A 27,027-nucleotide genomic window follows, 5' to 3' on the forward strand; every position below is an offset into this window, starting at 1 on the left:
CATTGCGGGTCATTGTAACAGAAAGGGGGACCTGGCAAAAGTCTGTAGCACTTTTCTTGCAGGAAAAGCTAAAACATATAACAATAGACAATCCTTTTTTGGTCAAGAACTCTGCCGCTGTTATTGACATTATTGGGCGAACTAACACAGGACTCCAGGCAATGTCTGTGGATATTAAGGACTTGTATTACTCTTTGCCACATGAACAACTACTTAAATGTGTAGAGGAATCCATAGACAGGTTAGGATCATCAGCGTTCCAAACGCGTACTGGAATTCATAACAGCAGCTTATTAGAATTACTCAGCTTTTATTTGAAGGCCACTTTTGTATCATGGGAAGACAAAAACTACTTACAAAAAAGTGGAATATGTATTGGTTCATGTTTGGCCCCCATTCTCAGTGACATATTTCTAGCACATCATGATCGTGTCTTGTCAAACAAGCTTGACGACTCTGCAGTTTAAAGTTTGCCGTTTTGTTGATGATTATTTAGTGTTGTTGAAATGCGATAGTCAATATTTTCAGACCGTTTCCTCTGACGTGTTGACTGTTTTCCGAGAGTGCCTGAAACCACTAGTTCTAACCCATGAATCACCCACTGATAACAACCTGAAGTTTCTAGATTTGAAGCTTTTGCTAGAATCTTGACATGTTTGCTGGATGTATGAACCAAGAAGCGGCAAGCCTTTTCTGCCTTTCAGCTCAGCTCACTCTAAATTGGTCAAGCGGGGCATCGCTAACCTCTGCCTTGTCAATGCCTTAAAGAAGTCCTGCCCCCTCATGGTACACCACAGCTTTGCTCTACAAGTAGAGCGGCTTACCAAAGCTGCTTACCCCGCGCATGTTCTCGTTTCGGTGGCGGAAAAGCTGGTCACTGTCTTGAAGCGAGGCGACAAACCGGATAAGTGAAACAGTGTCAGAAAGAGCCGGCCTGTCGTACTGCCTTACGTGCACGACGTATCACACAGGCTAAAAAAGATTCCTCGAGATGCCAACGTTTTTGTGGTTTTTTTCTGCACCGGAAAAATTGCAGAGGCTTTGCAAACGGGTCAATGCACCTTGTGCAATTCTACCTCGTGCTCTGTTGCGCACAGGACACACTACGTCCCATGCGCAGTGGGAGTCGTATACTTGATTCCACTGACGTGTGGGTGCATCTATGTCGGGCAAACCGGCAGGTGCATAAATGACCGCCTCCGAGAACACCGAAACAATGTGCACAATGTGGTACAAGGGCATCTTGGCATTCACTGCCGAGATTGTGGGTGCACCCCCCTCTTTGATCAGTGCTCAATATTGGCAAGGCACAGGGACCAGCTTACCCGAGAAATTATCGAAGCCGAAAAAATACACTTGCTAGGAGATAAATGTGTAAGCACATCATCGATTGCTTTATCACAGGCTGAACGTGATTACCTGGCTGGGCTTTGAGGCAATAGAGGACCCGTCACACGTGTTTTGTTACTGATGTGTAGATTAGGCTTGCATTTTACCTTCATGCTCTGTTATCCTTTTTAGCAGTATATATTCTTGCCACTCTGTGAAATAAAGTTAGTTGGAAGTCAGCGTTCTTTCTGTCTACCCTGTCCTTTTTCCTTTGTTCGCGCGCTGAAACATCTTGCAAATATGACTACGCACCAACTAGCCCAAACTTCCACTTTTGTAAGATTTACTATTTGCACAAGTCAAGGTGTAATACTTTCGTGTATAGCCGCCTAAGAATTACGCGCCTGACGTTCTTACCACGTGAACTGTAGCGTTGGTCGCCTCCTAGTCCACTTATTGGGTATCAGCATCGGACATGTAACAGTCATTGCATGCTCAGTCTCTCCTGCCAGCAGGTTAGAGAACTTTTTGTCCTCTTCCCTTTTTTCATATCCATGCCACAACTACTACTGCACAGTTAACATCCTCTATTCATTACTTTGCTTCATCTGCTGGGTTGTGCGGAAAAATGAAACGAGCACGCACTATTCTTTTCCTTCCTACAACATAGCTCAGTGAGCCAGTACACACAACTAAGGAACATGACACAAGTTAAACAACAGTTGTAGGGCATGCATAAGTTCCCCCCAAAAAAGAAACTCAATAAACAACAAGGCATAATTTTAAGGGGCATACTTTGCCACTTTTATATATACAAAAAGAAATTTTACAAGCACCGAGTAAAAGTTCAGTTCAGTCTCGTTTCACCTCGAGGTTGGCAATGGCCGAACACACAGCCTCCAAAATTTTCTCACCCACCTCCAGTACTCGATCGCTAGGGCTCTCGTGTTGCGACGTTGATGCGCCATCGTCGAGCATCGCTTTGACCACATCACCCTTCATCACGATCTTGCCGCTGGCGAGATCGAGCTCGCCGATTCTCGAGCACACGGCTCCAGCAAACTGGTCCCCGGACTCGCACGGCTGCGAAGTCGACGGACCGGCAGCACCCAGCACAGCCTCAAGAACATCTACCGGCTTCTCAGTTGACTCGTCGTAAACGATGTCTAGCACACCGACGCCGGGGCCCAGGGTCTCCTCAAGTAAGTTGGCGGCTGTAGCTCCCAGCGAAGTAGACGCGCCATCGTTGAGCGCAGTCTTGGCCAGCTCGTTACGCCTTTTCATGTCATTGGCAAGCTTGTACGGAGGATCTATTGGCGGCTGCACGGGCTTGCAGAATTTGTAAGCCTTGTCCTTATTGAGCTGCATAAAAGAAAAAGCACTTTATGCATTTCATGCGCGCCTTCACTTGAGATTTCGTCAAAATAGGAATCGCAGGAATATACTGGAAATTTACGAGGCAACTGGCAATGTGGTTTGATAAAATATATAATGTGAGGTACATCGTCAGTGCGAGAGATGAAAGTTCAGTTTCCCACTATGGAATAAATTAGTCGAAGGGCTCAGACTAAGCTGTCTTCGTTAGTGTACTTGAGAAATAGCACGAAGCAGGCAATTAGAACTGTTAGTGCAGTAACGAGAGTTGGTAAAAGAAACATACTTGCGAGAAAGTTTTATGCTGGGCCACATGTCGAATTCCTTTGAGGAGAGGACTGGAATGACGAGCTTGATACGGTTTTGTATATTGTGTTTCTTCATCATGACAAAGGCTTCATGTTACAGCCCTGCTACAATTACAGCACGAAAACCACATGACTTTTTGCCTTCGTGTTTTTTTTTTTTTGAAACCCCCTAGATTTCTCAAAGCCTACCCTTCAATAGGAAACAAATTTGTCTACTAACTTTGTTAATGCTTTTTAATGGGCTGGTTTATACTGATGCATACTGAAACGAACAACAGTGCAGAAATACCGGGACGGATGGGCATACACAAACGAGCACTGTGTGTGTCTACTTGCCTGTCTTATGCGCTGCTTTATGTTTCAATCAGGCACCAAGCTATTAAGTGGTATGCAAAAAACCTTTCGACGAATGATGAGATGGGAGACACTGCGTACGTAAAGCCAATCCCAGTAAACGAAAAGACGAAGTCGAGCTAACAGTATTGATATTCGAACAGTGGGTCTAGCGGTCCAATCCAATGCAGCTGCAGGAGTTCACAGTACAAGCAAGTACATCCAAGGGGGCATCAGTGTGACAATGCAGTTGGGCATGTGCATGGCTGTTTGTACACTCGGTGTGTGTGGGCTTGTGCACACTATCTCCTATACAGCAAGTTTTTTTTTGCTGCTTTTTGGAGGGGAAGAATGGGGGTGGGGAGTAAGCACTTTTTTTGTGCGCAAAACAGTACGAAAAAACACATGCCTGTTTTGCCCCTTCTAGTGACTTGGTGAGGGACACACCTGGTACAACCACTACCAGAGGCAAAAGAGCGATTCGGGCTGTTGCTGTTCGTTCATCTACGGTGTAAGAAAAGTAATTTAAATGGGGAGACTCTGCGCCTGCCACAACGAAGACTGCATCTAGATAATGTCTGGCTTTCAGTACAGGCACCGGCCGCAGTATCGAGGCACAAAAGCGAAGGGGTGCTGCGACATAGGGGCTTAAGGGGACCGAGCGCGTCGATGCAAACACGTGTTCCGCCTTTTGCTCTCATTATATTTTCCTTAAAGCACCGTGCACGCTAGTAATTAAAGTGAGGAATGCATGCCGCTTTTTTTGCGAGTGAGAAACACCACGTGCAGCGAACGCTGCAGTTTGCCTTCACGGTGTTTTCCCGCACGGAACGCTGTTACGGACCCTACATACGCAGCTCATCCTCTACGGCTGCAGTTGCGTGGGTGGGCGCCGCGACGAGAGGGTCGATTGTAATCAGGATGCCCCTAGGGGCGGAGTGTCCACAGCTAAATTGTCTTACATCGTGGTTCATCTTATGCAAAAAAAATGAAGCACACTAACAAACAGGGACAAAGGATGAAAATATGACACAGAGGCACATTCGCAACTGGATGTTTGTTGATGAGGAAACACCAATACACTCAAACCTTGATATAACAAAACCGGATATAACGAAATATCGGTTATAAAGAAGTAAACTAAAGATATTTTTGCAATAGATATAGTGTTAGAAATAAACCTTTATAACGAATTTTCAGATATAACAAACTTATTTCGTGTGAGATGCAACTTTGCTATAATGAGGTTTGACTGTATAGTTTCACAAGTCAAGCAAGTATTAAAATTTCCTTCACCTTCAGACAGAAAGACTTTCCACATTAGGCTAATTCTTGTGAAGGTAAACACATGAAAAAAAAAGAGAGGAAAGGGAAGGTAGGACAAAGAAGTTCGCACAGCTTGTTGAGTAAATAGGAGTATACTCCTTTGCTAAGGGAACAGACAGGGGGCTGACAGACCGATCACCAAACCTACAATGAAAAGGTTTTATTACTTCATAGGTGGTTCTCTCGCAAAGTTTAGATAATTCGATTACATCCATGAAATGGGGGGAGCAGCCCAGCAATGTACGAAGTGATAAAAGCCATGCCCCAACGGCAGTTGTTGATAGCAGGCGCTTATATGCAGCTGCGCCACTGCTCAATATGTGAAACACTGCCGGAAAATAGGAATCTTAACGCATATTCGGTTTGTTGCTCCAGGTACTCTGGCTAAGAGTCGCCAGATGTCGAGGCAGCTCACAATCAGAGCACAAGAGGCAGCGTACCAATTGAATACATTGGTGATATTGGAGCAGCATGCCTGTTGCGCCACCGTGCAGCCAGCGTGAAAAGCCGCTGTGTAAACATTCGTGCCGATCTGTCAAGCGGCCATCTCCAACATGTCTGGACGCCTAGCACATAAATCTTGCAATTGTCATCGTACGAGCTGCTAGCTTCAAGGAATTCGTCATAAGCTGCTGTAACAACAGCATAGACAATTCCTCCACCTTCACTAGCTGCCTACTTTTTGACATGGTGGATTTATGGCTACGTAGACGTGAACTCGCCATATACACGGTCAAAAAACCTCACGAACACATGTGCACTAAGTATTATGCGTCCAGTGATGTCTCCTTCTGAAATGCGCACTTGCACTGTCACCTGCTAGCAATGCTTGTGTGAGCTGATGAGTTTTCCCGGCTAAATCGTGTCACGCTCTCACTTCAAAGTCAGAGCAATTCAATGTGCTTTGTGTCCGAGTCTGGTTGTCCGAAAGAGCCAACTGAAGGTAGTTCGAATGCTCACACTCTACCGACCAAAAGCCCGGCCACTTTACAAAGCCTTCCAGAGCTCACTTCGAAGTCAGAGCGGTTGAGTGTGCTCCGCGTCCAAGTCTGACGCTCCGAAAGAACTGACCGAAGGTAGTTCCAGCGCTCACACTCTACCAACCAAACGCACGGCCACTTTTCAGAGCACTCTAGAGCGATCGTAAACTCCAAACCGAATACGCTATAGTGATGCCCAGTTTCTGCATCAAAAACGGTGCCGAAAACGGGCGGCTTGTGGCATAAGTCACGGTAAACATTGGCATAAACCATTTGTCTGCCACATTTGTTGCAAAAATGAAGGTAGCCCAGCTATGGCATATACAGCGTAGCAGATAGGCCGATTCAAAGGTGAATGGACAAAGCCATTTAACGTGCGCATGCTCCGGAATAGACTATGGGAGGACGGCTCTGCACTTGAGCAAGCATGGTGCTCAAATTACACTGCGCAGGTGTTCCCCGCAAACAAGGCTCACAACAAAAGTGATCCCACGTTTTTCCCTCCCAAATCATGAAAATATTAAAGCCTTTGAAAAACGGCCAATGTTCACTCACCTCAAGAGGGTACGTCCTGTCCGAGTCAAATCCATCGAGATCTCCACAGATCACAAAAGGAACCATGGTTCTGTTTGGCTCTTCAGTTGTAACTTTCACTGTAAATCATCAGGACAAGAAAAAAATTTACACTGCAGAAAGTACAGCTGCCATGGTGTTTGTTAACATAAAACATACCCATTGAAGCCGTCACAAATACATTAAATAAAGCAAGCAAGATTGCATCTCACTAGGTTACCAGCAGGAGATCTGCTACTTCGTTCTGGACTCGCTCGTCAATTGTGACGATAAAATTATGCAACGACGATGGGCAGATCTAGGACACGTGAAAAGCTTGCCACTCTGAATGTGTTGAAATGGGTGTCCCCGAGCCACAGTAAGAAACTAATAAACTGCGGCGGTTGCTACGTCGCCAGGTCGACGGAGGCAAACTTGGGAAAGAACAGTAGTCACGATGGAGACCACAAGTGGGCAAAACAGAACAAATGCCGGTGTGAAGGCCGAATTTTTTAACGATAGCACAGTCACCGAAATCTGATTTACGAGCCTAATAAGCTGGCTACCAATAATACTATAGGTCACGGTAAAGACCATAGCCCAATCATTGATGTCTTTCACTTTTTGACTTTTGTAAGTCATCAAATTATGACTGTTGAAAACTTTTGAGAAGGTCTTGATACATCAAGGAGCGCCTTGTTCCATGTGGCAACACATACCAGTTTTGAGCCAATGAAACGCCTTTAAAGTAAAAGAAAAGTTGGCGTGTCCATAAAAAACTTTTCAATTTATTAAGGAACTTGCCAAACGTGTGGCATCACAAAAAACAAACTTGTTCACCACACTAACTCCGTCCTATAAATACATTGTAGCTAAGTAAGGTGTGACAGACAAAACTGCACAAGAAACCTCCAGTTCTGTTACATTGTTATTCGCTAGCATTCCTCCTGGCACTATTACAGCACCGATTTACGATGAACTAAATACTCTAAAGTCATGCAAGTCAGCCTGTTTTAAGTTATTAAAATCATGATAGCAAAAGAAAAAGGCACCCAATATATGTGTTTTTAATATAGGGTCATACTTTGGTGCCCAATTCCCGCGTCAAATTTTTTATATGTCTACTTAAACTATCGTCAACCTAGTTTACTGCAAGACAAAGCGCTCACCCAATTGTCTTCGATCCTCCCTATCATGAAATAGCAGATTAGATTACGTTTCGCGCTGAGGAATTTCTTAGACTTCAGCTCCATCTAAACATTTGCTGTCCTCGGCCATACTTCCAATCTCTTCGTATCCATTCCGTCACTCCTACCAACTATCAATTCTTTCCTTCTCATGACGTTATTTGTCCAGGTGAATTTTTTTACCACATCGATATTGCATAGCCAATATTCTTTTTGCCACGCTTTGCTGTCATCATATCTCCCACTAGAGTTAAGGGGAGATGCGGGTCGAAGACACTTTTTTTTAATATTCATTCGAGAGCAATGAAACTTGAGGTGCTTATAGAACTTTTTATGCCGATTTCGAATATATAATGAGTTGTCTTGCAAGTTGCATACTTTTAGTTTTGCAACATGACAAAGTGAAAAACTTAAGCCCTTTGCCCCCCCCTCTTTTCATACCTAAACTTCATTAATTTTTTACAATTGATAGTTCATAATGTTTCAAATGAAGTGTGGAATGCAAACAACTAATTTGGAAGTCCATACAAAATATGTACTAGACGTGAAAAATTTTAACGTGGGAAGTTCATATTTCTCCTACCCTAGTAAAAGTTTACATAACTTTTTTTTTATTATATAAAAAGAATATTGAAACTTAAACAAGATAATTGCATTTCTCGTACTTTGGAAAAAATTTGGGAAAAATTTCATGCAGATCTGAGCACCAGAAGTACCCGAAAAAGGAGGGGCACATTGACAAAAATGGCAAAATTTGTGTTTTGAGAAAAAGAAGTTTTAAAGTCAAAATTGCATGTTTATTTATCAAAGATGTCATTGAATGCGACGAAATTTGTACACAAGAAAGAAAAATCCTCCTTGTAGTGGCCACTGCCATTAAAATGCGCCAGCACCATAGGTTTGGCCCTATGGTGCGAGCTCCCGCTATCGCGCGAGCTCCCGCTGTCGTATGTTCTCCTCGCGGTCAGTCCGTCACCCGCCACGCTCACGCTGGCCTCCCCGCCTTGAAGCTACTCGCCGCGAAGTATATGTCGCCGAAAGAATAGTCTCGGGGCACTCACTGTTTGGGCAGTGGAGTTCGACGAACGACGCAAGTCCTTTCCGCTTGTCGGCCGGTTCCCGGACACGTAATCCCAAATGGCGACACGTCGGACACATTGCACCGCGCACAAGCATGTTCAGTGCTGTCACATCAGCAATCAACGAAGACTCGTCGTCCTGTGATTTTTCTTCGTCTTCGAAGAGTCCGATCTTTTTTCTGGGAGGCACTCACATATTCGAATGCCGCGGCAAACTCGTCGGGCGCATCGGCGTCATTGCCACTACGTTTTGCGGCAGCAGACGATCTTTTCGTGGTTTGAGTGTTCGGCTTTGATTTGCGCCGGCGTCCTCGAAATTTGTGCGCCGCGTGAAACTTCACAGGCCGGTGACCGCGCTTCCTACGGCTTTCTTCATCCATAACGAATAAGCACTCGAGAAAAGCGTAGTTCAGCTGTGCTGCTCGACGAGACACGGATCCTGCAAGTAGGCTTCACAGCACACACAGGCGCGCAGCGGCCAATGGCGGCTCCCGATCCATACCACGTGATTTAAAAGCCAGTCGCGGCGCTCGAAAAAGGCGGCAAAAGCGCGCTTCTCTTTATTATTTCTTGCGTTGCGGCAGCGCGGGAAACCGTCGCTATTTGAAGAGTGAGGCTCGGTTCTTCGCCTCATGCGGTCGACAATGGCGAGCAGCGGCGCATTATCAGCGGCAAGGTGCTCGAAGATGACACACTTTCGGCCTTTTGACAGCCACCTTGTGCTCTTCAGACGCAATTTTAAAGCATTTCCAGTTGATTCTCGACATAGATTTTTTTTTTTTTTTCAGAATAGTAGAGGTACTAATCTTAACAAAACAGGTGAAAACAAAAAATCGATAATTTTTTAGAAAATTCTCGTTTTTCGACCCGCATCTCCCCTTAAGCTTGCGATTTTTGATACCATAGCATGCTCTGTGATGCAAAACTTATCATGCTTTGCGTCATTCTTAATGTTCCTGCCACATACCGTACTTACATGACTGTAGGTCAACCCATTTTATCTAAATGTGAAATCTGAAAATGGTGGGTCGACTTACAATCAAACCCAAGATTTGTCGAAGGTTGACTTACAACTTGAAACAAACAAGAAATCATGAACGCTGTGGCATAGTTACCACATTATGTTTACGTTCGGATTCTACCTACACCGCATCTTATCATTTACAAGGCGAACTCTCTGCAACGATGAAGGAAAAAAAGAAAAGAAAAACTGATTAATTTCTCAAAGCCACCTATCCTGCACACCTTTGAAGCACTGCTGTGAAGCCACTTCCGCACACCAGATTTAATTTTTTTTTTCCAGCGACATTGTAAATTTTTTTTTCGAAATTTGTTTTCTTTTTTTTTTCCTTAGAAGTTTAGGGGAATCAACCTAAATTCGAGTCAACTTACAATTGTCTAAATACGGTACGCTAGAATTCAATTAAATGCCCACTAACAGCACAGAACAAAATTTTCCTTTTGAAAACGCCAAGCATAATGACACATATAGTACAATTCATTGCAGCACAAAAAATGCACTCACAATCTTCCATGGAGCCAGAAAATGTGAATGGCTTGTAACCTTCGGGTGGAGAGTAGCGGCGACAGACAACAAAGGACTCTGAAAATGCAAGGGGCCAAACCAATGACGCATCAGGGGCAACTAAACTGCCAGAAGATGTAGCACTGAAAAGCTCACAAAAAATCATGTCAGGAAAGCAATAATTCAACAGATATTAATTATTGTGATCTAAGTAAATAGGACGCAAAACAAACGAGCCACACACAACAAACAAGCCTTTAGGGCAAACTAGTTTGTTTGATAACACCTTGTCTTTCTATTCATTTGTTGTTAGTCCTATTAATTTAAAGCCTAGGAAAAAAATCCATGAGGTGTTGCTATGACAAAGAAATTACTTAATGTCCTTTGACATCAATAAGTTACACATATGCACTCTAGTAAGCAGAAGCACCAAGTGCTGCTCATGCACTACCCTGGTCAAAGATGCATATAATGAAATGAAATGAAATGAACAGATTTTATTTCTGGAGAGAATACAGAAAAACGAAGCAAAGCTAAAGGCCATTCGGCCTGACGTGGCTTTGCTACACGAAAAAAGTTCAGCAAACAGTGCTACATTGAATAATAATTATCACAATACAAGGAGCATCATAATAACAGTAACACAGAAATAGCATAAAAGCAAAAATAGGTGACATATAAGTACAAAAAATAGGCTGCATAGACGCACAGAATCAGACATAATAATGACAATACAATAAAAAGGCATAAATAAATCACTCAATTATGAATAAATACAATGAATAGGCGCCAAAATAGCCTATACAATACACTCAAACCTCATCATAACAAATTTGCATGTCACATAAAAATAAGCTCAGTATATGCTAAAATTCTTTATAGAGGTTCATTCCTAGCACTATATCTATTGCAAGAATATAATTTGCTTCGTTATGGCCATATTTCATTAAATACCGGTTTGTTACACCGGGGTATGAGTATATATGTCTGAGATTGATAATAAACCTAAGCAGGCATGCTAAGCTTTTGTGTGTGTGTGTGTTCAGGAGTGTATTTCTCTATGTTGTACCATGACTTTGCCAGTGAAAGGACAAGTGCCAAACAAAGATGAAATGCGAACTGCACAGATCACCGACTGTCTGACACACGTAGTTTCGCTAGCTACGGTAGTCCATGCCCACCCTTTGTTTGTCGCACAATGAACAAACCAAGCCGAGGCACTCTTAGAAACTGCAAAACTGAATGCGTTGACAAAACCTCGGCGAACGGCGTCACGAAAAAGCAGGATTTACAGCAACCAGTGCTGCTATACAGGGCAAGAAAAAAGAACACCGAGACATTGCACCAAAAAATTCTGTTAGGTCAACCGCGGGCCTCTGTATTATATTCGATTTTGTAAGAGCTGGCTACCATGATCGTGAACTAAGCAGCCCACGAGTTGATCCTTGCAAAGTTTACAACTAGAAATACTTGCTAATCTAGTGACTTCAAAATTCGAGATATTCGTCAGAACTGAAGGTAGAAGGGAAGACGCCACGGAAGAAAACTGGTGTGCGCTTTAATTTACCTTTTCTTAGTGCAACAGAGACGCAAAACGAATGACTGCCGGTAAAGTTTGTAAACACCAGCCTCTTAAGGGGAGATGCTCCCCGAAAAACTTCTTCTTCAGATATTGGTGACAGCTCAATGAAACTTTCACCAGTTATTCAGTTCGAACTCCTCTTTTCAAATCTGCTTTTTTTTATGGCTCATTTAGTTAATTTTTTGCAGACATTGCATATTAAAAAACAATGCATTTTTGTGCAAGCTTAGGCACCAATAGTAAGCACAAGAAAGCTCTTAAAGATAGCAAATGTTGCTTCTAATGAATTGGAGAATTCAATAAAGCAAAAAAACATTGTGTAACATTAGTGTGCTGGCCTAGAAAAAAATTCTAATGCTGAGTTTGAGTTATACCGCAATCAAGGAACAAGCTTCAGAAATTATCTAGCTGGATATGCTTTGGAGACTTCTGAAAGTTGTTTATTTGAATTTGGGACATGTTAAACTTTAAGCATGCCAAGTTTCATTGCAATCCGACTACATAAAGCATACAAATTACTTGCACAAGCTCTAAAAATGCCAAAAAAATGAGGAACTGAGAAAAAGAGGTTTGAAAGTTCAAAAACGTGTTTATTGCGCTTATCCACATGACAATGATGTTCGGTGGCGGAAGTGATTTAGGTGTTCCACACACAATCAGAATATTTTAGAACCAATGTCTTGCGCTATCATTATTTTCTTTCCATGGTAACCTAGCACAGTTTTTCAAGAGACTTGTGGTCATGGCTGTGCAACTTGAAGGATTGTTCAAAATTCTGGAGTGACCCAGGCAAATCAAGAAAGTGTGCGAAGACCGCAAGAAGAGGCAGAGGTGGGAGGGTGTAGGGTTAAACAAAGCAGTGAAACCTGGACCACCTTGGGTAAACCGTACCTATGCTGGAGTTGCGGCTGCTCCGAGGCTTGGCAACAGTCACGTGCTCAAAGAAGAGCTTCAGCTGCGCATACAGCAGGGTCACGTCTTTTCCTCGAAAAATCTGACACGAGAAAAACATACGTTCATTCACTGAACGGCCTCCCGAAGCTGTGTAATGGCTATCGATGAGCAACTGCCCTTAATCACAAAAAAGTTATTGTTCAGCAACGTAGTAGCACTATCCTGGTCAAAGCAATACGCTTAAAAGGGGAAACAAAAAACTACAGCAGCCTCACTGTAAAGCACGCAAACAACGCCAGAAAGCACATAGGCAAGCAATGTACTGCAAGAGAAGCTTTAGAGACTCATGAGGTAAGATCATAAATTATGAAGGAGTTGACCATGAATTACTCTTCCTTTCATAGCAAGTACATTGTACGTACCCACGGTGGCTCAACAGCTAAGGTGGTGTGAGGCTAAACTCAAGGTTGTGGGTTAGATTCCCCGCCATTGGGGCTGAATTTTGGTAGCACCCACGGGGCCCCTGAATTTTTGGTGCCCATTAGAGAACCACTTGGTGGCCCAAATGTTTCATATCCTCTCTTCGGCATTCCTCAAAATCATATTGTTATTCTGGCGTGTTTTATCACAGAGTGTAGTCATATCATTTCACGACATGAACATCATTGTGACAGTGCTCTGGAAGTGAGCGGAATGGCGAATTCAAAGATTAAATCATCAGTACGTCCCGCTTACCTTGGCTATGTAGGTACCGCCGGTCTTCAAGACATGAGTGGTGATGTTTAGGGCCTGAAACCAGAATTTGAAAACAAAGTGTTCAAAGAAAAAAAAAAGAACTGCTAGCAAAAGCATGAAGTTGGACATCCTTTGTGCATAAGTGGGATGCATATATCCCCGTTTTATTTCTGCAGAAAGCTTTTCTCTTATCCACACCATCTCTCACAACATCTCTTGGTGCAACGCTAAGTGGCTGCTACCTTACCTAAGTCTATGTAAGCTAAAGAAAATTGTTTTAGCACAGTGTTGGGAGGCGGCAATCGTGCCTCAATGCCGTTAAATTTTGTTCAAGTTTTACGAAACCTTCTGAGCTTCCCCTAATTCAGACTAAAAAAAACTCATTAAAATGCCAAGTAATTTTCTCCTTCTCTGGTTTTTCTGGAAAACTGATTTCAGCTCCCAGTAATCTTATGTTTTTGCAAATTTGTGCAGTAACTTGCCTGAGAAATGCACCGATACACAGCCCTAAGCGAAATCGCCACGCTTTTTTTGCTAAGCCTATTTGTGAATAATGGTGCATGAGAGTAATATTCTTAATATCATAAACTTTTTAAATAAAGCAAATATTCAAAGGAGACATCAGTACTCGACCACTTTCAGAAACAGAAGAAGGGACAGCAAGACAGACAAACAGAAAAAAAAAACTGTGTGTATGCAGTAAAGCAAGCTTCACAGGAACAGACCACAGGCTTATGAAGGCTTGTAAGGTTTATGTGCAGCAGCTGTTCTGCTGCTAAAAATCAGGTGCACACAACGTTCCTCTGCACAACATCACAAGTGCTCCTCTGCACTACTTGTGTCAGCCTTTTCATCTCTAACACCCAGTGATGTGGTCACAGGGCAATACCTTCAGGAGTGGGACATATGGGTCCCGCTTTTTTCCAGTAGAGTACTGGCTTTATTTTGATGAAACTTGTTTCATAATATGTCTCCGCGGTCCATATGTATATACCAAAGCCAGTTTTTAAATGATGTGAAAAATATCGGGGAGCCTGCAGAGGGTTAAGCTCACCCAAAAAACACACAAGAAATGATGAAAAAAAAACAAGTGTAACTGCAACAATTTGCGAGTAAGAGCACACCGAAACCTTTTTGGGTTAGGTGCAAGTGAGAAGGTGTAACCACAACTGTTGCGTGTATTGTGTTAAGGCTTTTTTCAAGCAGTTTCAAACAAGTACTAAGTGGAAGAGACACTAATAAAATGAAATGGCACAGTCTGCCCTGAAAATTTGACTACTGTTATGGCCCGAAACAAGGTGTGAGACTACATATGTATCTACTTTCAACCTCCATCCTAATGCCAAAGTTCCTACCAAGTCCCTAAAGCCTAGTACCTAATCGCACTCTCTTAGGTTTATGGGCGAGGCAAATTGCAGTAGGCAGTGTCTTCAGCAATGTACATTTAATTCTTCGCCGACAGTGAATATGAACCACACCACGCCAGATGCCTTTGGGACATGCGAGGGTACTTACCGATAGAAGCAGCTCTGCTTGGATGTATTCATCGATGTCGTGGAGGCCAGTTACTGAAACGAAAAACAGCAAAATGATCAACAAATGTTGCTGAAAGAAAGCATGAACTCACAGTCACAAACTCTCTTTAAACTCTCTGTTTTAGTTAGCGCGTAAAGGCGATTATGTAACAGAGTTCTGTCTGGTTGGGAAGCAAAACACAATATTAGAAGTGAAATATTCTACTCCAAATTTTTTACCTTTAATATTACATTGTTTGGTGTCACCAGCTAGCACTGTAATCAACGATACGAGCATAACTGTAAGCAGTGGTTACAATCATAATGGCCAGTGGTGAAGTTTACGTAACGATCAAACAAATGCGCGGAGAAGCCTTACTGAGAAACGATCTCGGAACAAAAACTGTACACTTATTAAATGTGAAAACACAGTGCAATAAGCTTATTGTCTCACAAACAACTCTCTGGTAGCTGTAGCTGATGTCTGCTACAGAAGGCCCGTATAATGGTTCTAAAGTGATGGTGCCACTAATATCTTACATTTTGATTTTTCTCACTTTCTGAAAAATCTCCTCTCTATGATGAGTGGAGCATTCATTCTTTTACAACACTAATTTATGAATCACAGGCTTTACTTACCATCGGGTGCACCATCGCAGACAACCAAGTCTGCCTTTTCACCCTCAAAGTGACCGATGATCTTCTGAGCTGTCGTGATCTTGTCCAATGTAATGAAAGGTAATGAAAGAAAGATGTTTGAGTAAAAGACGGGCAGACATTTTGGTTTAATGTCACCAGCACACAACACACACATCTCACAATTGTTCTCAGTGGCTTCATCAAAAAATTTTTGCCAAACAATTTACGCTGCCGAAGAGTCACCAAGAATGATGAACCGATGGTAGTGCAAATTAGACGAAATGATTCACTTCTCCAATCCTTACCTCAGTGATGTCTCCCTGCAGCTGAATGACCCCTGGTAGAGGTGCCATAGCCTGAAGGTCCACAGCAACAATTTTCACGTTATCCGGATTCTGGGCATTGCCTCTGCGAAAGTGGATAGGAAGAGCGAATTAGAAGGGACACTGTTTTTGTTTATATAGTTCTTGTAGCAGTTAACGTTATTCGCCTTGCATTTATTTCAGGAATTTGCACAAACATATGTAGTACACAGTTAGGGGAAGCAACTGCAATATATCGCCATGCTTTTCCTGCATGGCTTGGAATGTACTTGAAGCACAGAAGCGATGGCATTAAGTTGAGCTCCTAGAGCTTCTGCACCTCTTTTTCGTAGTTACTAAACTTCTGCACAGAAGAAAAGGCTAAAAAATCCTGGTTGAGAGAATCTAGTTTGTAAACATTGAGTAAACCTTCAAACATCAACTATTAAAGGAGCACTCACATCAAATTTACTCATGCCAAGATTTTTGCGCCAGCGAGTAGCTATAGACCCCGTAGCAGCAATTCACGACCTAAAATGCAACTGAGGGATGAATAACTATCCCTTTTATTGATTTATGTCACTGGTATCTAGCACTATTCAAAACGGCCGGCAATCCCGCCATTTTTAGCGCTGGGAGCACCAGCAGTGGCGCTACCTCGCGGTCACCTCCAGATTACGCCACAGCTGACCACTTCTCGACAGGAAAGAGTGACGTCAGGCTCAGCTGCTTCGCAAACATTTCGTCTGCTAGGCTGACACATTCAGTCATGCCTGGTCACCTGCATTACTGTCGTCGCGGTACAAAGTGTCGACTCGGGTTCAATACGATAGTCTGGAGCTTGGAATCCCCGCAATTCGCGACATCGCGAATTATTCTTGCTTCGATCGACCTTTTGCAGAGCAGTGATTCCGAAATGCACGCCGTTCCAAGCAGCCCTGCAGAGGTGCCCAAGGATGCACGCTTCAGCCATGTTCGCTCGTGTGTCTCAGTCAGCTATATTGGTGTGTTTTCTCAAGCAAAGCATTCAGGTATATGCAGAAGGGTGAACGCAATATAGAAATTGTGAATGAGCATCAGTGGAGAACTAGAATATGCTTCCTGCTTGCCAGGTTCATTTTTGCGCCTCCAGATGACCCCACCTATACAGTCTTTAGTGGTTAACATGGTATTACCACTTTTACATGGATGCAAAGTCTACAGATGAACTAAATTTCAACAATACCTGCGCGTTAGTTGTTAGCGATGATATATGACTATACGCTGTTCTAATTTTGATAGCTTGTCGTCCTGTTGATGTGTAACACATAGGTGATATGAAGAGACACCCTCATTGTGCTTTTTCCTTGCTTCGAACTAGACTGCAACTCACCTGCAACTCGCAACGATTCCCCCACATGCTGACCGACAAGCACACGTTTAATCATGCTCTTTTCTTTCACTGTTTTTATAAAGGTGGGTTATATCTGGATAATTTCACAAAATCATTCAAACCGGTGCGACGAAGATCAGACGCGACGCGCGAGTGCGTTTCTGAGATTTGGCGCCGATACGATAAGAACACTCGAATCGTACACGTCATCGCTACTAGGACATCGTCACTCAGGATGGTATTTGTGGAATGTATCACACTGAACACATAGCACTGGTGTCAATGTCGCAGGGCAGCCTATTTTCCGTTTTTTCTCCTTAACTTTTCACGCACTTTGACATCGAATTAAAATAACTTTCTCGCGACAGGTGCCGTTCAAATTTGGCCAAGAAGACCTAAGCATACCAAGCGATCGAATGATGGGCACATCTCGATATTGAAATTTGATGTCAATGCTCCTTTAAGTGATCCTGATTTCCCATTGCCACACTCAAACACCTATAATACAGTGAACATCTTCAAAACGAGGAGAGTGCATTATGTCTTCTTCATGCTTGCAATGTTAACAGGTCAACCCACTCCATTTGCAGCACAACCTGCTCCCTGTTGCAACCTACAAGCTTGAAGTTGTTTATAGGGCCCCACAATTACCTCTGATAATACAGTGAGAAATCCATGTGTTTTCTTTCAAATAGCCCAGTTACTTGTTTTTTAAACGTAATACATATACTAATAGTATATTTCTAGTGAGTTGCATGGGCAAACGCTGTCAGTTTATCCACATTTAATAGACATCACTTCTAATCAGTATGCTAGCATGCCTTTGCCATGCAGTTTCATGCCCATCCTTGCAGTCTCACTTGCCTGTCGTGCACACTCGTGTTTTCCCATAGAATGGTGCATTTTGTGCAGTGTGAGTGGTGGCAGGTATGCAGCCAAGAAGAACATAGCGAGATGATGGTAGGGTAATCATTCACTCATTCTCTAGTCGTCACCCCTTTTCTTAAAGTAGGGTGCCAACAAGACATTAAGTATTGATGCGACACCCATGTACGGGCTCTGCCCGTTATGTAACGATACTGGCTCTGTTAAAAAAAGGATTATGCATCTGATTGGAACATAATATTAAAATTCTTCCAGTAGTTTCCCTTGGCATCTATACACCCCTTCCAACGCGATTGCCAAGCTGCTCCCGAAAGTTGGTTGCCAGTAACTCACTTCTGTCAGAGAACGTCTCGACAGCCAGTTGTGTAGATAGAACCGTCGAAACGGTCACCTTTACGGTTACTCTTGAACTTTGGGAGGATGAAGTAATCAGGGGCTCATAGCTGGGCTCATGCAGCCCTTGCATAAGCCCCGGAACAGCACTGATGCAACCAAATGCTCACCGGAGCTTTCTCGATAGGACTTGGCTCCAGCTTCCAGGGGCGGCGCACAGGTCGACTGCTTTTGTGACACCTGCATGAAAAAGATTCATGGCGATTGCACTATGCGAAGGTGGGCGACCAGCAAAGCTGCGTTGTGCGTCACAGCGACACCACTGCAAGCTTCAAACCTTCACATACAAAAAGCATCGCAGCATCGTTTCGTCAAATAGAAAGCAGTCAGAGCAAGTTTAACATGGGGTATGCATTTCTAGCAGCAACATCAAGCTCAAGAGCTCAAACATTTAAATATGAGGCCTCGAGTTTCACGAAAAAAATAAAAAGAAATCAGGAGCTGTCGTCAAGAACGAAAGTCAAACTGAACCTGTGAAGATATCGAACTCCTCGTTGATTTGCAGCAGCTTGAACGCGCTTCGCGCACGCCAGCCTTCTTCCTTGGCCAAGCGGTAGTAGACGTCACGCTTGTCCTTCGAGGAACGACCCATTTTATCGCACGTCAGACAGTGTTACGAATTCCAGTAAACGCAGCGAAAACTCCCAGTCGGCGAATGAAAACGACACACATCAACACGCAGCGCGCGTGGTCGCCATGTTGCACAAGATGAACGGAACACAGGAGAGATGAGGTAATGTCTTGCCCTTTGAAGCCGCCGAAGACACTGCACTTTTAAACGACTGAACAACGTACACCAAAAGAAAAAGGAATATTTATGCAACTATATCAAGTAGCGCTTTATTCAGCGCTTAACTAGGAAGGGTTGCTTTAGAATCAGTTTTATTTGACAACACGCCCCTAAAATGTTTGGAACGAACGTGTAAACGCTTCCCTTCTGATCATTTCTCTACTGAAACCACTCTACTACCCTCGCTCTCTCGTCTTGTGCGCATGCGCAATGGAGGAGAGTAGCAGCCAGCCTCTTGCCGCGCGTTCTATTTACGATTTCCGCACGAATCCCGAACAGCGAGCGGGCGCTCCGGCACCCCCGAACTTGCAAAGGACTTAAAAATGGATCCCGAAATGTTTCTCGATGTCGCCAACCAGGTGACAAAGCTCAAAATGTACCCGTATTTCGACATTGCCCACTGTGTAATCACCTGCCTGTACCTGCGCGAGGACTTGGGAGCCGGTAAGCGAAACCCCGGGTCCGCAGCCCGCGGCTCTTGTACCCTTGAGAGAAGAATTCGCAAACAAACAAGTACTAAAAACAAAGCGACCGAGGTTGCTTTTCTAAGCCTCGCAGTTGGCGATCGCGGCCTTTTTTTCTTTTTCTCTCTGGCATTTTGTCGTGCCATGGGAGCGCACGTCACGAAACCGAAAGATGCTGCGGTAGACGTTTCTTTTTCACGCTCGATCGCGAACTCGCTGATGGGGCTACTACCGCTGTGCGATCTCCCCTGGGCGTAGCGAGTGCTGCGAGCTTCGTGTAAACTTTGGACGAGCACGCGATCCTTTTTTGGGGACCTCGCGGCTCTAGTTAACCACTCGAGGGTCGCGAAAGCACGTTCGCAGGCTTTTCCTGCGACTGGCGCATGATTGGCATATCGCTGTAGCGTGTCCCTGCCGCAGCGAGCGGTCTTTACGCATGAAAGACTCGCGAAAGGCGTTCGAAGCAAAAAAAAAGGAAGTCGCATACGCGCTGGCATTGTTTTGGATCACAGCTACGGACAACGTCGACAACACGTAACGATGTCACCTTTCGAACACGACTAATTGTGTGCTCTTTATATCAGTTTAGTCGTTTATTTATTTATTTTTCGTTTTAATAGTGCCTATTTTCCACGCTTTTCAGCAGGCCTCCGTGCACAAATTCTACAACCATTAGGATACCTGTTAAGTGCAAGCAAGCCCAATGCTATATGTGACCCACCACTGCTCTTGTACTGTGATGCTTATCGGATAACCTTTCACTTTTCAGTGCATTACAGGTCTGTCCTTTCTTAAGCACAATCAAAATTAATTGTGAAGAGAAAAATAAAGCTCCTCATTTAGGTGTGCTCTCCTACACCAGCTGCGGCTCTTGAATATAATTCTGTAAGTAAAACCAGTTGCAGCCTTCGAAAAGATCAGTCCACTTGTCTAAACGTCAGCTTCAGCACGCGCCCTCTATCGACGAATTTCTCATGGCAGGGTTTCGTCCTGCCTTTATTTGGAAATATATAACAACATACAAAGATGCAGGAACATGTGCGACCTACAAAAAGAAATGCTGAGACTATTTAGGATTCAGCCTGCAGTTCTACTGTGCAGGGAATAAGTAGCATAAAAATAATGTAGTAATGATAATGTTTCGCCTACATTTTTCACTTGTGCCTTGAGCCACAGGCCCAAGTGGAACTATGCATCTATGTTGTCAGCAGAATCAGATTATCAGGAGCACTGCTGGATCGAACAAAAGAATTGACCGGGGTTTCTCACAATCCCACGCATACCATTTCATAGGAAAAGTATTCACCCTGTTCTGATTATTGCCTACTTTTTTATCTTTATTTTTCAGATGTTAATTTTTTTTATCCTACATAGGTCAGCAAAACTTGTGGAGCTCACTCACTTATGAAATAAATTTTGAGCTTTGGACTCACTCGGGCACAGACTCGCAAAAATTTTTCTGAGCCCGACTCCCCTCACACTCATGAAAATTTTCTTCAACCGGACTCACCCTGACTCAAACTCGAGGCTCGATTTGAGTCTGAGTGACTCCGAGTGAGTCAACCCATGAGTCCGTCAGCCTAGAATTAGCTTGTTCGACCGTGGTGTCAATGCTCTTTAACACCGATATCTCACATAATCGGTGCTCTTTTTCGTGCCGCTCGATATCGTATTTACGAAAACGAGTTCCGAGGGCTTCCAAACCAGTAAGGTCACTTCTCTTGGAAAAGATGACAGAATAGGATATATCTATCAATAACTTTCATACAAGAGTAATACAATGTATGTTGATCAAAGGAATATGCTGTTGAGAAAGACAAGTGATTAGATAAAACGATGCGGCCAGCATAGCGTTTAAACGGTTTAGAATCCCATTCCTTTTGAAATGTTCTCCATGCCATTACAATAATTCTATATGATTTTCATGTAACTTTATAGGATATATGCAATTTACACACTAATTCTATTCAGTTTGCAAAATGATATAATTAATCACATATAAAATTATTGAAACACACATAAAAACACTTCAATAGATGCAGTAGACTCCCAGTAAACACAGACTTTTTAAATAGAACTACTGCCTCTGTTATGATTGGCTCCCTATCCAAATTATGCACTCATATCTCTGTACATGGAACTCCTTTTGCACAGAACACCCTTTCCCCGTCCATTAAGGTTCAGTTTAACGAGTGTCTGCTGTATATTCATGTTGAATGAATGAATTGCTACTTTAGTTCCAAGTATTACATTCCAAACTAAGTTCACATCAAGTGTAACCCCATAGGAATGCATGGAATTCTCTTACTTAAAATGCACTGTGTGCATTTTGCACAGGTTCTCAGCTTTTCTCAAGGAAGCACCCGATGTCCTGCTGGATATCAAGCATGCTTTCCATTTTCGCTGGTGGGTTCCTGTCCGCATTTCTGCTGGGCGAGCCTGTCCTGGGGGCCGTCAAAAACAACCAGCAGGTTCTGCTTGCTACTGCAGTGTGGTACGTGCCTTTATTCACACTTGATGAACTTTCTTTTTTTCTCGCTCTCTTGTTTTTAATCCTGGTATTGACGGTGCTAAAGCTGGCTTTACTCTTAGAGTAACTGACAACAGACTAAACTCTCTTTTTCGTATGCAAGGAGCCATTGTGATGAAAAATTGCAGAATAAAAGAATATAGGTCATTTTTTTTGGGAATGCATTTCTGTAGGTAAATAGCATGTTGAATACGTACTTCAGAGCACAGTTCTTAGGCACCTGTTCCTGTCACTGTTGTTGGCTGGCATCAGCATAACTGATGGAAAGAATGAGGATGAAAGAGAGTTAATGCCGAGTCTGTCAATATCATGAGCTTCTAACCTCGCTTTTCTTGTTTCAACGCTGTCCGTGTAGTAAGCTGCAAAGATCACTCCATAGTTCTTTTGTGTACTCAGAGAGAGTAGTTACGCTTGAAGGTCACAGCTACAATTTTCAATACTTACTGTTCAACTTGTACTGGCACTCACAAGATGCAAGGACATTATTGTGGTGACAATTTTTCTTTTTCTTTTTGTTCACCCATTACGAGTACTATGCCATCCCTTGCACATCGTTCCACAGTGTGCACTGTAGCAATAAAGTGTTTGTGCGTGAGCTTGCATATGCTTTATAATGTTCAACTGCCTAGTTTTATGTAGATGCCCTATTACACACTTGTTGCAGCATGTGTAGCATGACAGCCCTCGATTTCAACTGCAATTTTCAGCACTTTCTACACAGCTTATGCTGGCACTCAAATGATGTGAAAACATATTGCGGCTACAATACAGTTCCCTTAATTTTATTTTTCCATTTGTTTCGCTGTCACAAAACAGGTATGCCATCTTTTACTCGCCTTTTGACATCGTCTACAAGATCTGCAAGTTCTTCCCCTGCAAGCTTGTGATAGCACTGATGAAAGAGGTCACGCGGTGCAAGAAAGTCCACGACGGAGTCATGCATGCTGCCAAGGTGTATCCCAACAGCTACGTCATCATGATCGTCATCGGCGTTGTCAAAGGTCAGGCGTGCCCGATAATGCTCGAAAGTAGACACGCTGGCACACTGCCAACGTTGTTAGATGTAGTATATGCAGTTTAAACGGCTGCGGACAGAAACGGATATAATTATGTATGCTAAAACTAATCCATGTCATTTCTATCATGTTCATGTCCATCCCATAGTCGTCGTAGATTGCAGCAACTGGAGCATCAGTGAAAAGAGGAGACAAAATAAGTGCCAGCTGAAAGTAGTGTGGATTTGGATATCATTGACTTTGTAAAAAGCAAGTGGACGATGTAAACACAAGGAAAACACTTGATTTGCATAACAGTATGAATAGGCGCAACTTAAGAAGCGTGAAGGAACCGAGACCATAACAGATATACGAGAGATAAATGTTGTCATGGTTTCTTCATGAATGCACTAATTCAAGATATTTGCGACACTAACTGTCACAAGCTGCCACACTTTTAAAAAGTTGTAATGCAACAGCTCGAGGAGAAAATCGGGATTTTAGTTTTGCTGCAGTTCTTTCGAACTCTGTGCAGTCAAACCTCGATACAATGACTTATAAAAATAATGGATTATCGGTTACGATGAGGTCAATAAAAAAACTTGCATTTTACTGATGCAGTGCCATGAATTCTCGTCTGCAGTCGAACCCCTTTACAAGAGACACTGATATAAGAGACACCACTGTGCCTACAGTAAACTACGAGTTGATAGGAAAATGCATATGTGGTACATTGCTTGTAAGAGACATCTCATATGAAAGACGAGAATTGCTGCCCAGAGCATGCCTCTTATAAAGGGGTTCAACTGTATAAAAAATATTCAGATATAATCACAGGTTAGCAAACTTCTCACCAAGACTGGTGGCTTGATCCGATTCGGAGAGAATATGAGCCTCAGCGAGTCCGAGGGAACGGCATTTGGCGAGTTTCATGCGTGTGAGTGAGTTTGGTTGAAAATTTTGCAGAGTCCGAGTGAGCCCTAAGGGAAAGATATATTTCGCGAGCGAGTTCGCGTGAGCTCCACATTTTTCGTCGACCTATGAAAAACTGGAACTGCTTGCTTGTCAGGTGCGACATTTATGAAGTTTGGCTGCAGTTATGCTGTTCACTCAGTAGACGCGGTCGCCAAAAATGTGCTGCGCTCTGAAATAGAATGTCCTTGCACTTGCTTTCTGTTTCATTGTCACAAATAAATTGCAGGTAACGGGTCATCATTTCTCAAAGTCTTCGAGCGTCTACTCCGAGGCTTCTGGACTCCAGGAGCCATGGAGATCATGCAGCCTAGCTTGTGAGTCTCTGCAAACCTATTTTGTTATTAGCCACTGCTTTTAGGGAAGCATTCACACCATGTATTTAAAGAAACTGCGTAATATCAACTTCCAATAGCGAAAGTATTGTCTCACTTTGTTTTTTGCTTAGCACAGCCCCTGAGAGTCTACTATAATGTACGCAACATTTCTTTATGAAGCAGCTTCATGAACTACTCCTGTGCTTCTGCAATCTTGTTAAAACTTGCCCAATATGTGTGCAATGCATCAAGGTGATGGCCACTGACATACCAATCTCGGGGAAATTCGCAGTGCAGTGGTAATTGAAAGTACATATGTGAAATAAATGTAACTGAATTAGCATGTACACCATCAGCTGTACTCTCGAGTATGCCCCGTTTCATTGTTGCAAAGTGGAAATTGATGTAATAGTTCGATGTTAAAAACTGGTGGTTTCGTAAATCTAGATGGAATATCTGAAGGTCGCAATCAAAACTTTGCTATCACGAGTGGCTTACTTTTTAATATTAGCTGTTGCAAAAGGTTTTTAAAAGGTACTGGCATTTTTAATTATGTGTTTCTCTTGGCTATAGAAAAAGTACTGCAATGCCTAAGGGCACTGAGTGATTTAGTATAGCGTCTTTTCCACTGCAAGTTTTGGTTTTGCTTCTGAAAGGCCTGCTGAACCATGGTGTCCATATAAGGTGATCGAGTAAGCCACGATACTGTGTAACCTTTGGAAGCAGTACTGAAGCTGGTGATAAAGAAGCCGGCATATATTAAATCAATGAAGGCTCTCTGAAGTTTTGTATGTTTTTGTACGATTCCAAGGACCTTAAGCCTCGTTTACCGTAAAAATAAGTTTTGCAATAACATTACACCTTTACTTCTTGAATGCAAATTTAGAGTTCACTATTTACTGAGACGGCAGTGTAGCTTGTCAATTTGCTCTCTCAAGTCCTTTTGCCTCCTAGCTGCAGTGGCCCGACTACTGCTCCTAATGCATATTTATTAGCGAGCCAATTTCACTGCAGTTCTGGCTTCTGCAAATTTTTGTTATACTGCACCTTTGCAGCGCAACCAAAGCATGCCTGGTGGCCTCAGTGATCTTCGTCCTGGACAAGAAGACCGAGTTCATCTCCGCACCCCATGCGCTTGTCTATCTGGGCATTGTCGTATTCCTGCTCTACTTCAAGCTATCCGCCATGCTTCTGGGCATCCACGACCCATTCCTGCCATTTGAGAACCTTTTCTGCGCCGTCTTCCTGGGTGGCGTGTGGGACGCCCTGGGAAGGGCACTCACTTCCAGTCGAGGTGGCGAGGGCAAGGCGGACGCTGCCAAGAACGGAAAGTCCGAAGCCACCAAGAAGAAGGACTGACGACGCAGCCTTCCACCCATCCCGTGCGTTGTCTTCACTGCGATGTCACCACTTCCCTTCTCCTTTTTTCTTTGTTCTTTTTAAACATTTCCTTCAGAGCCACACCAGCGACAAACCAAGGCAAGTGCAAGAGCCACGGTCATCATGTTTACATGCCCAGGTGCGACTAACCTGCCATAGCTACGATTCTCAACTGCAGACCCGAAGGCCACAGAATTAAATCCTGGCCATGCGGTTGCATTTCGGTTGAGCCAAAGTGCTAAAAGCCAGTGTACTTAGATTGAGGTGCACGTTGTTATTTGTGTAATGATTATTTGTGTGATATTCAACCATTGTCGCTAAAGTGAAGGACTTGATACTGTACACTCAACTGTGAAAGTTTCCAGGCCACAGCTCCCAAGCTGTTAGTAATTACAGTCATTCAAACTTTACAGGCTATGTGGGCACAAGCTGGAAATTGAAATACCAGGCTGCTTGCTTTTTTTGGCTGCTCAATTTTTTATTTTAATTTTTTCGGATCGCATGTCTCATGCACTTTGGCGGTTGCCCTTTCTTGTTCGTTCCCTCCTACTACCCTTTCGTTTCCAGGTTGTGTGTATCTGAATTGAGCGGGGCTTGTCAACGTTCGAGGTTGACTGAGCATTGTTTGTTATCTACCCTTTGTCTTCTGCAGGTTGCGTGTGTGTCCAAACAGGGTCTACTGCTGCGCTAACGAGTGCTGCCAAACAGTGGCTCTCATGGAAGATAAAGGAGTTTGGAGAGATTCGTAAAGGAAGGGTTGCGAGAGTGCGTGCCTTGTCTGTGTTTTTTGCGTTCAATCTGTTGCCGCTCTGTGATTGTTGAATATCCACCCACCTGGGAATTCGGACAAACTTCCCACCCAAACCCCGCTTTAATTATGCAAAATGCAAGTGACGTTCCAATGTTCTGCATTTCGAAAACCAGTGTGCCGCTTGAAAGACATGTTGCCTGGGTGAGGCAAAAGGAGTGGTTTTTCGTGCTGTTGCATCGCAGTATGCCTGTCGCCTATATTTAGCATTTTTTCTTCACTATACTCTGGGCTAGTCTGTAATAAATGACCACATCCTACATATGCTACTTAATTGGCATTTACTCAAGTAGGCTTTCCTCGACTGTCAAAAACCCGCAACCATTGCACTATCGATTTCCTTTCACACATCTGGTACTCTTACTTTTCAAACTGCATGTCACATGCAATGATGCACAAGACGATATTTTGTTCTCCTCGACTGCCAAACTTGCAACCACTGCGTTTAAAATGAAAGTCTTC

The 27,027-nt window shown here is 43.3% G+C and overlaps 2 protein-coding genes across 3 annotated transcripts; one reads left to right on the plus strand and one right to left on the minus strand.

Moving 5' to 3' along the window:
- Positions 1-2,106: 2,106 nt before the first annotated feature.
- LOC119180767 (tRNA (cytidine(32)/guanosine(34)-2'-O)-methyltransferase) lies at positions 2,107-19,029 on the minus strand. The gene is made up of 10 exons (XM_037431902.2): positions 18,781-19,029; positions 18,420-18,489; positions 15,663-15,765; positions 15,358-15,436; positions 14,720-14,772; positions 13,205-13,258; positions 12,467-12,569; positions 9,994-10,071; positions 6,206-6,303; positions 2,107-2,691 (listed from the first exon to the last, which is right to left on the minus strand). Exons 1-10 carry the CDS (start codon positions 18,899-18,901, stop codon positions 2,182-2,184), a joined length of 1,269 nt encoding a protein of 422 aa, XP_037287799.2. The 5' UTR covers positions 18,902-19,029; the 3' UTR covers positions 2,107-2,181.
- Positions 19,030-19,318: 289 nt separating this feature from the next.
- On the plus strand, positions 19,319-26,525 carry LOC119181345 (trimeric intracellular cation channel type 1B.1). Of its 2 annotated transcripts, none has more exons than XR_012886466.1 (6): positions 19,319-19,543; positions 21,901-22,057; positions 22,910-23,094; positions 24,290-24,377; positions 25,433-25,856; positions 26,410-26,525. XR_012886466.1 is itself a non-coding variant. In XM_075875156.1 (6 exons), exons 1-5 carry the CDS (start codon positions 19,423-19,425, stop codon positions 25,734-25,736), a joined length of 855 nt encoding a protein of 284 aa, XP_075731271.1. In that variant the 5' UTR covers positions 19,319-19,422; the 3' UTR covers positions 25,737-25,759; positions 26,410-26,525. The 2 variants fall into 2 exon arrangements, 1 of the variants encoding a protein (XP_075731271.1); XM_075875156.1 differs by having other exon boundaries at positions 25,433-25,759.
- Positions 26,526-27,027: the final 502 nt, after the last annotated feature.

Source organism: Rhipicephalus microplus, chromosome 10 (genome assembly GCF_043290135.1).
Source record: "Rhipicephalus microplus isolate Deutch F79 chromosome 10, USDA_Rmic, whole genome shotgun sequence".
Classification (NCBI taxonomy): domain Eukaryota; kingdom Metazoa; phylum Arthropoda; class Arachnida; order Ixodida; family Ixodidae; genus Rhipicephalus; species Rhipicephalus microplus.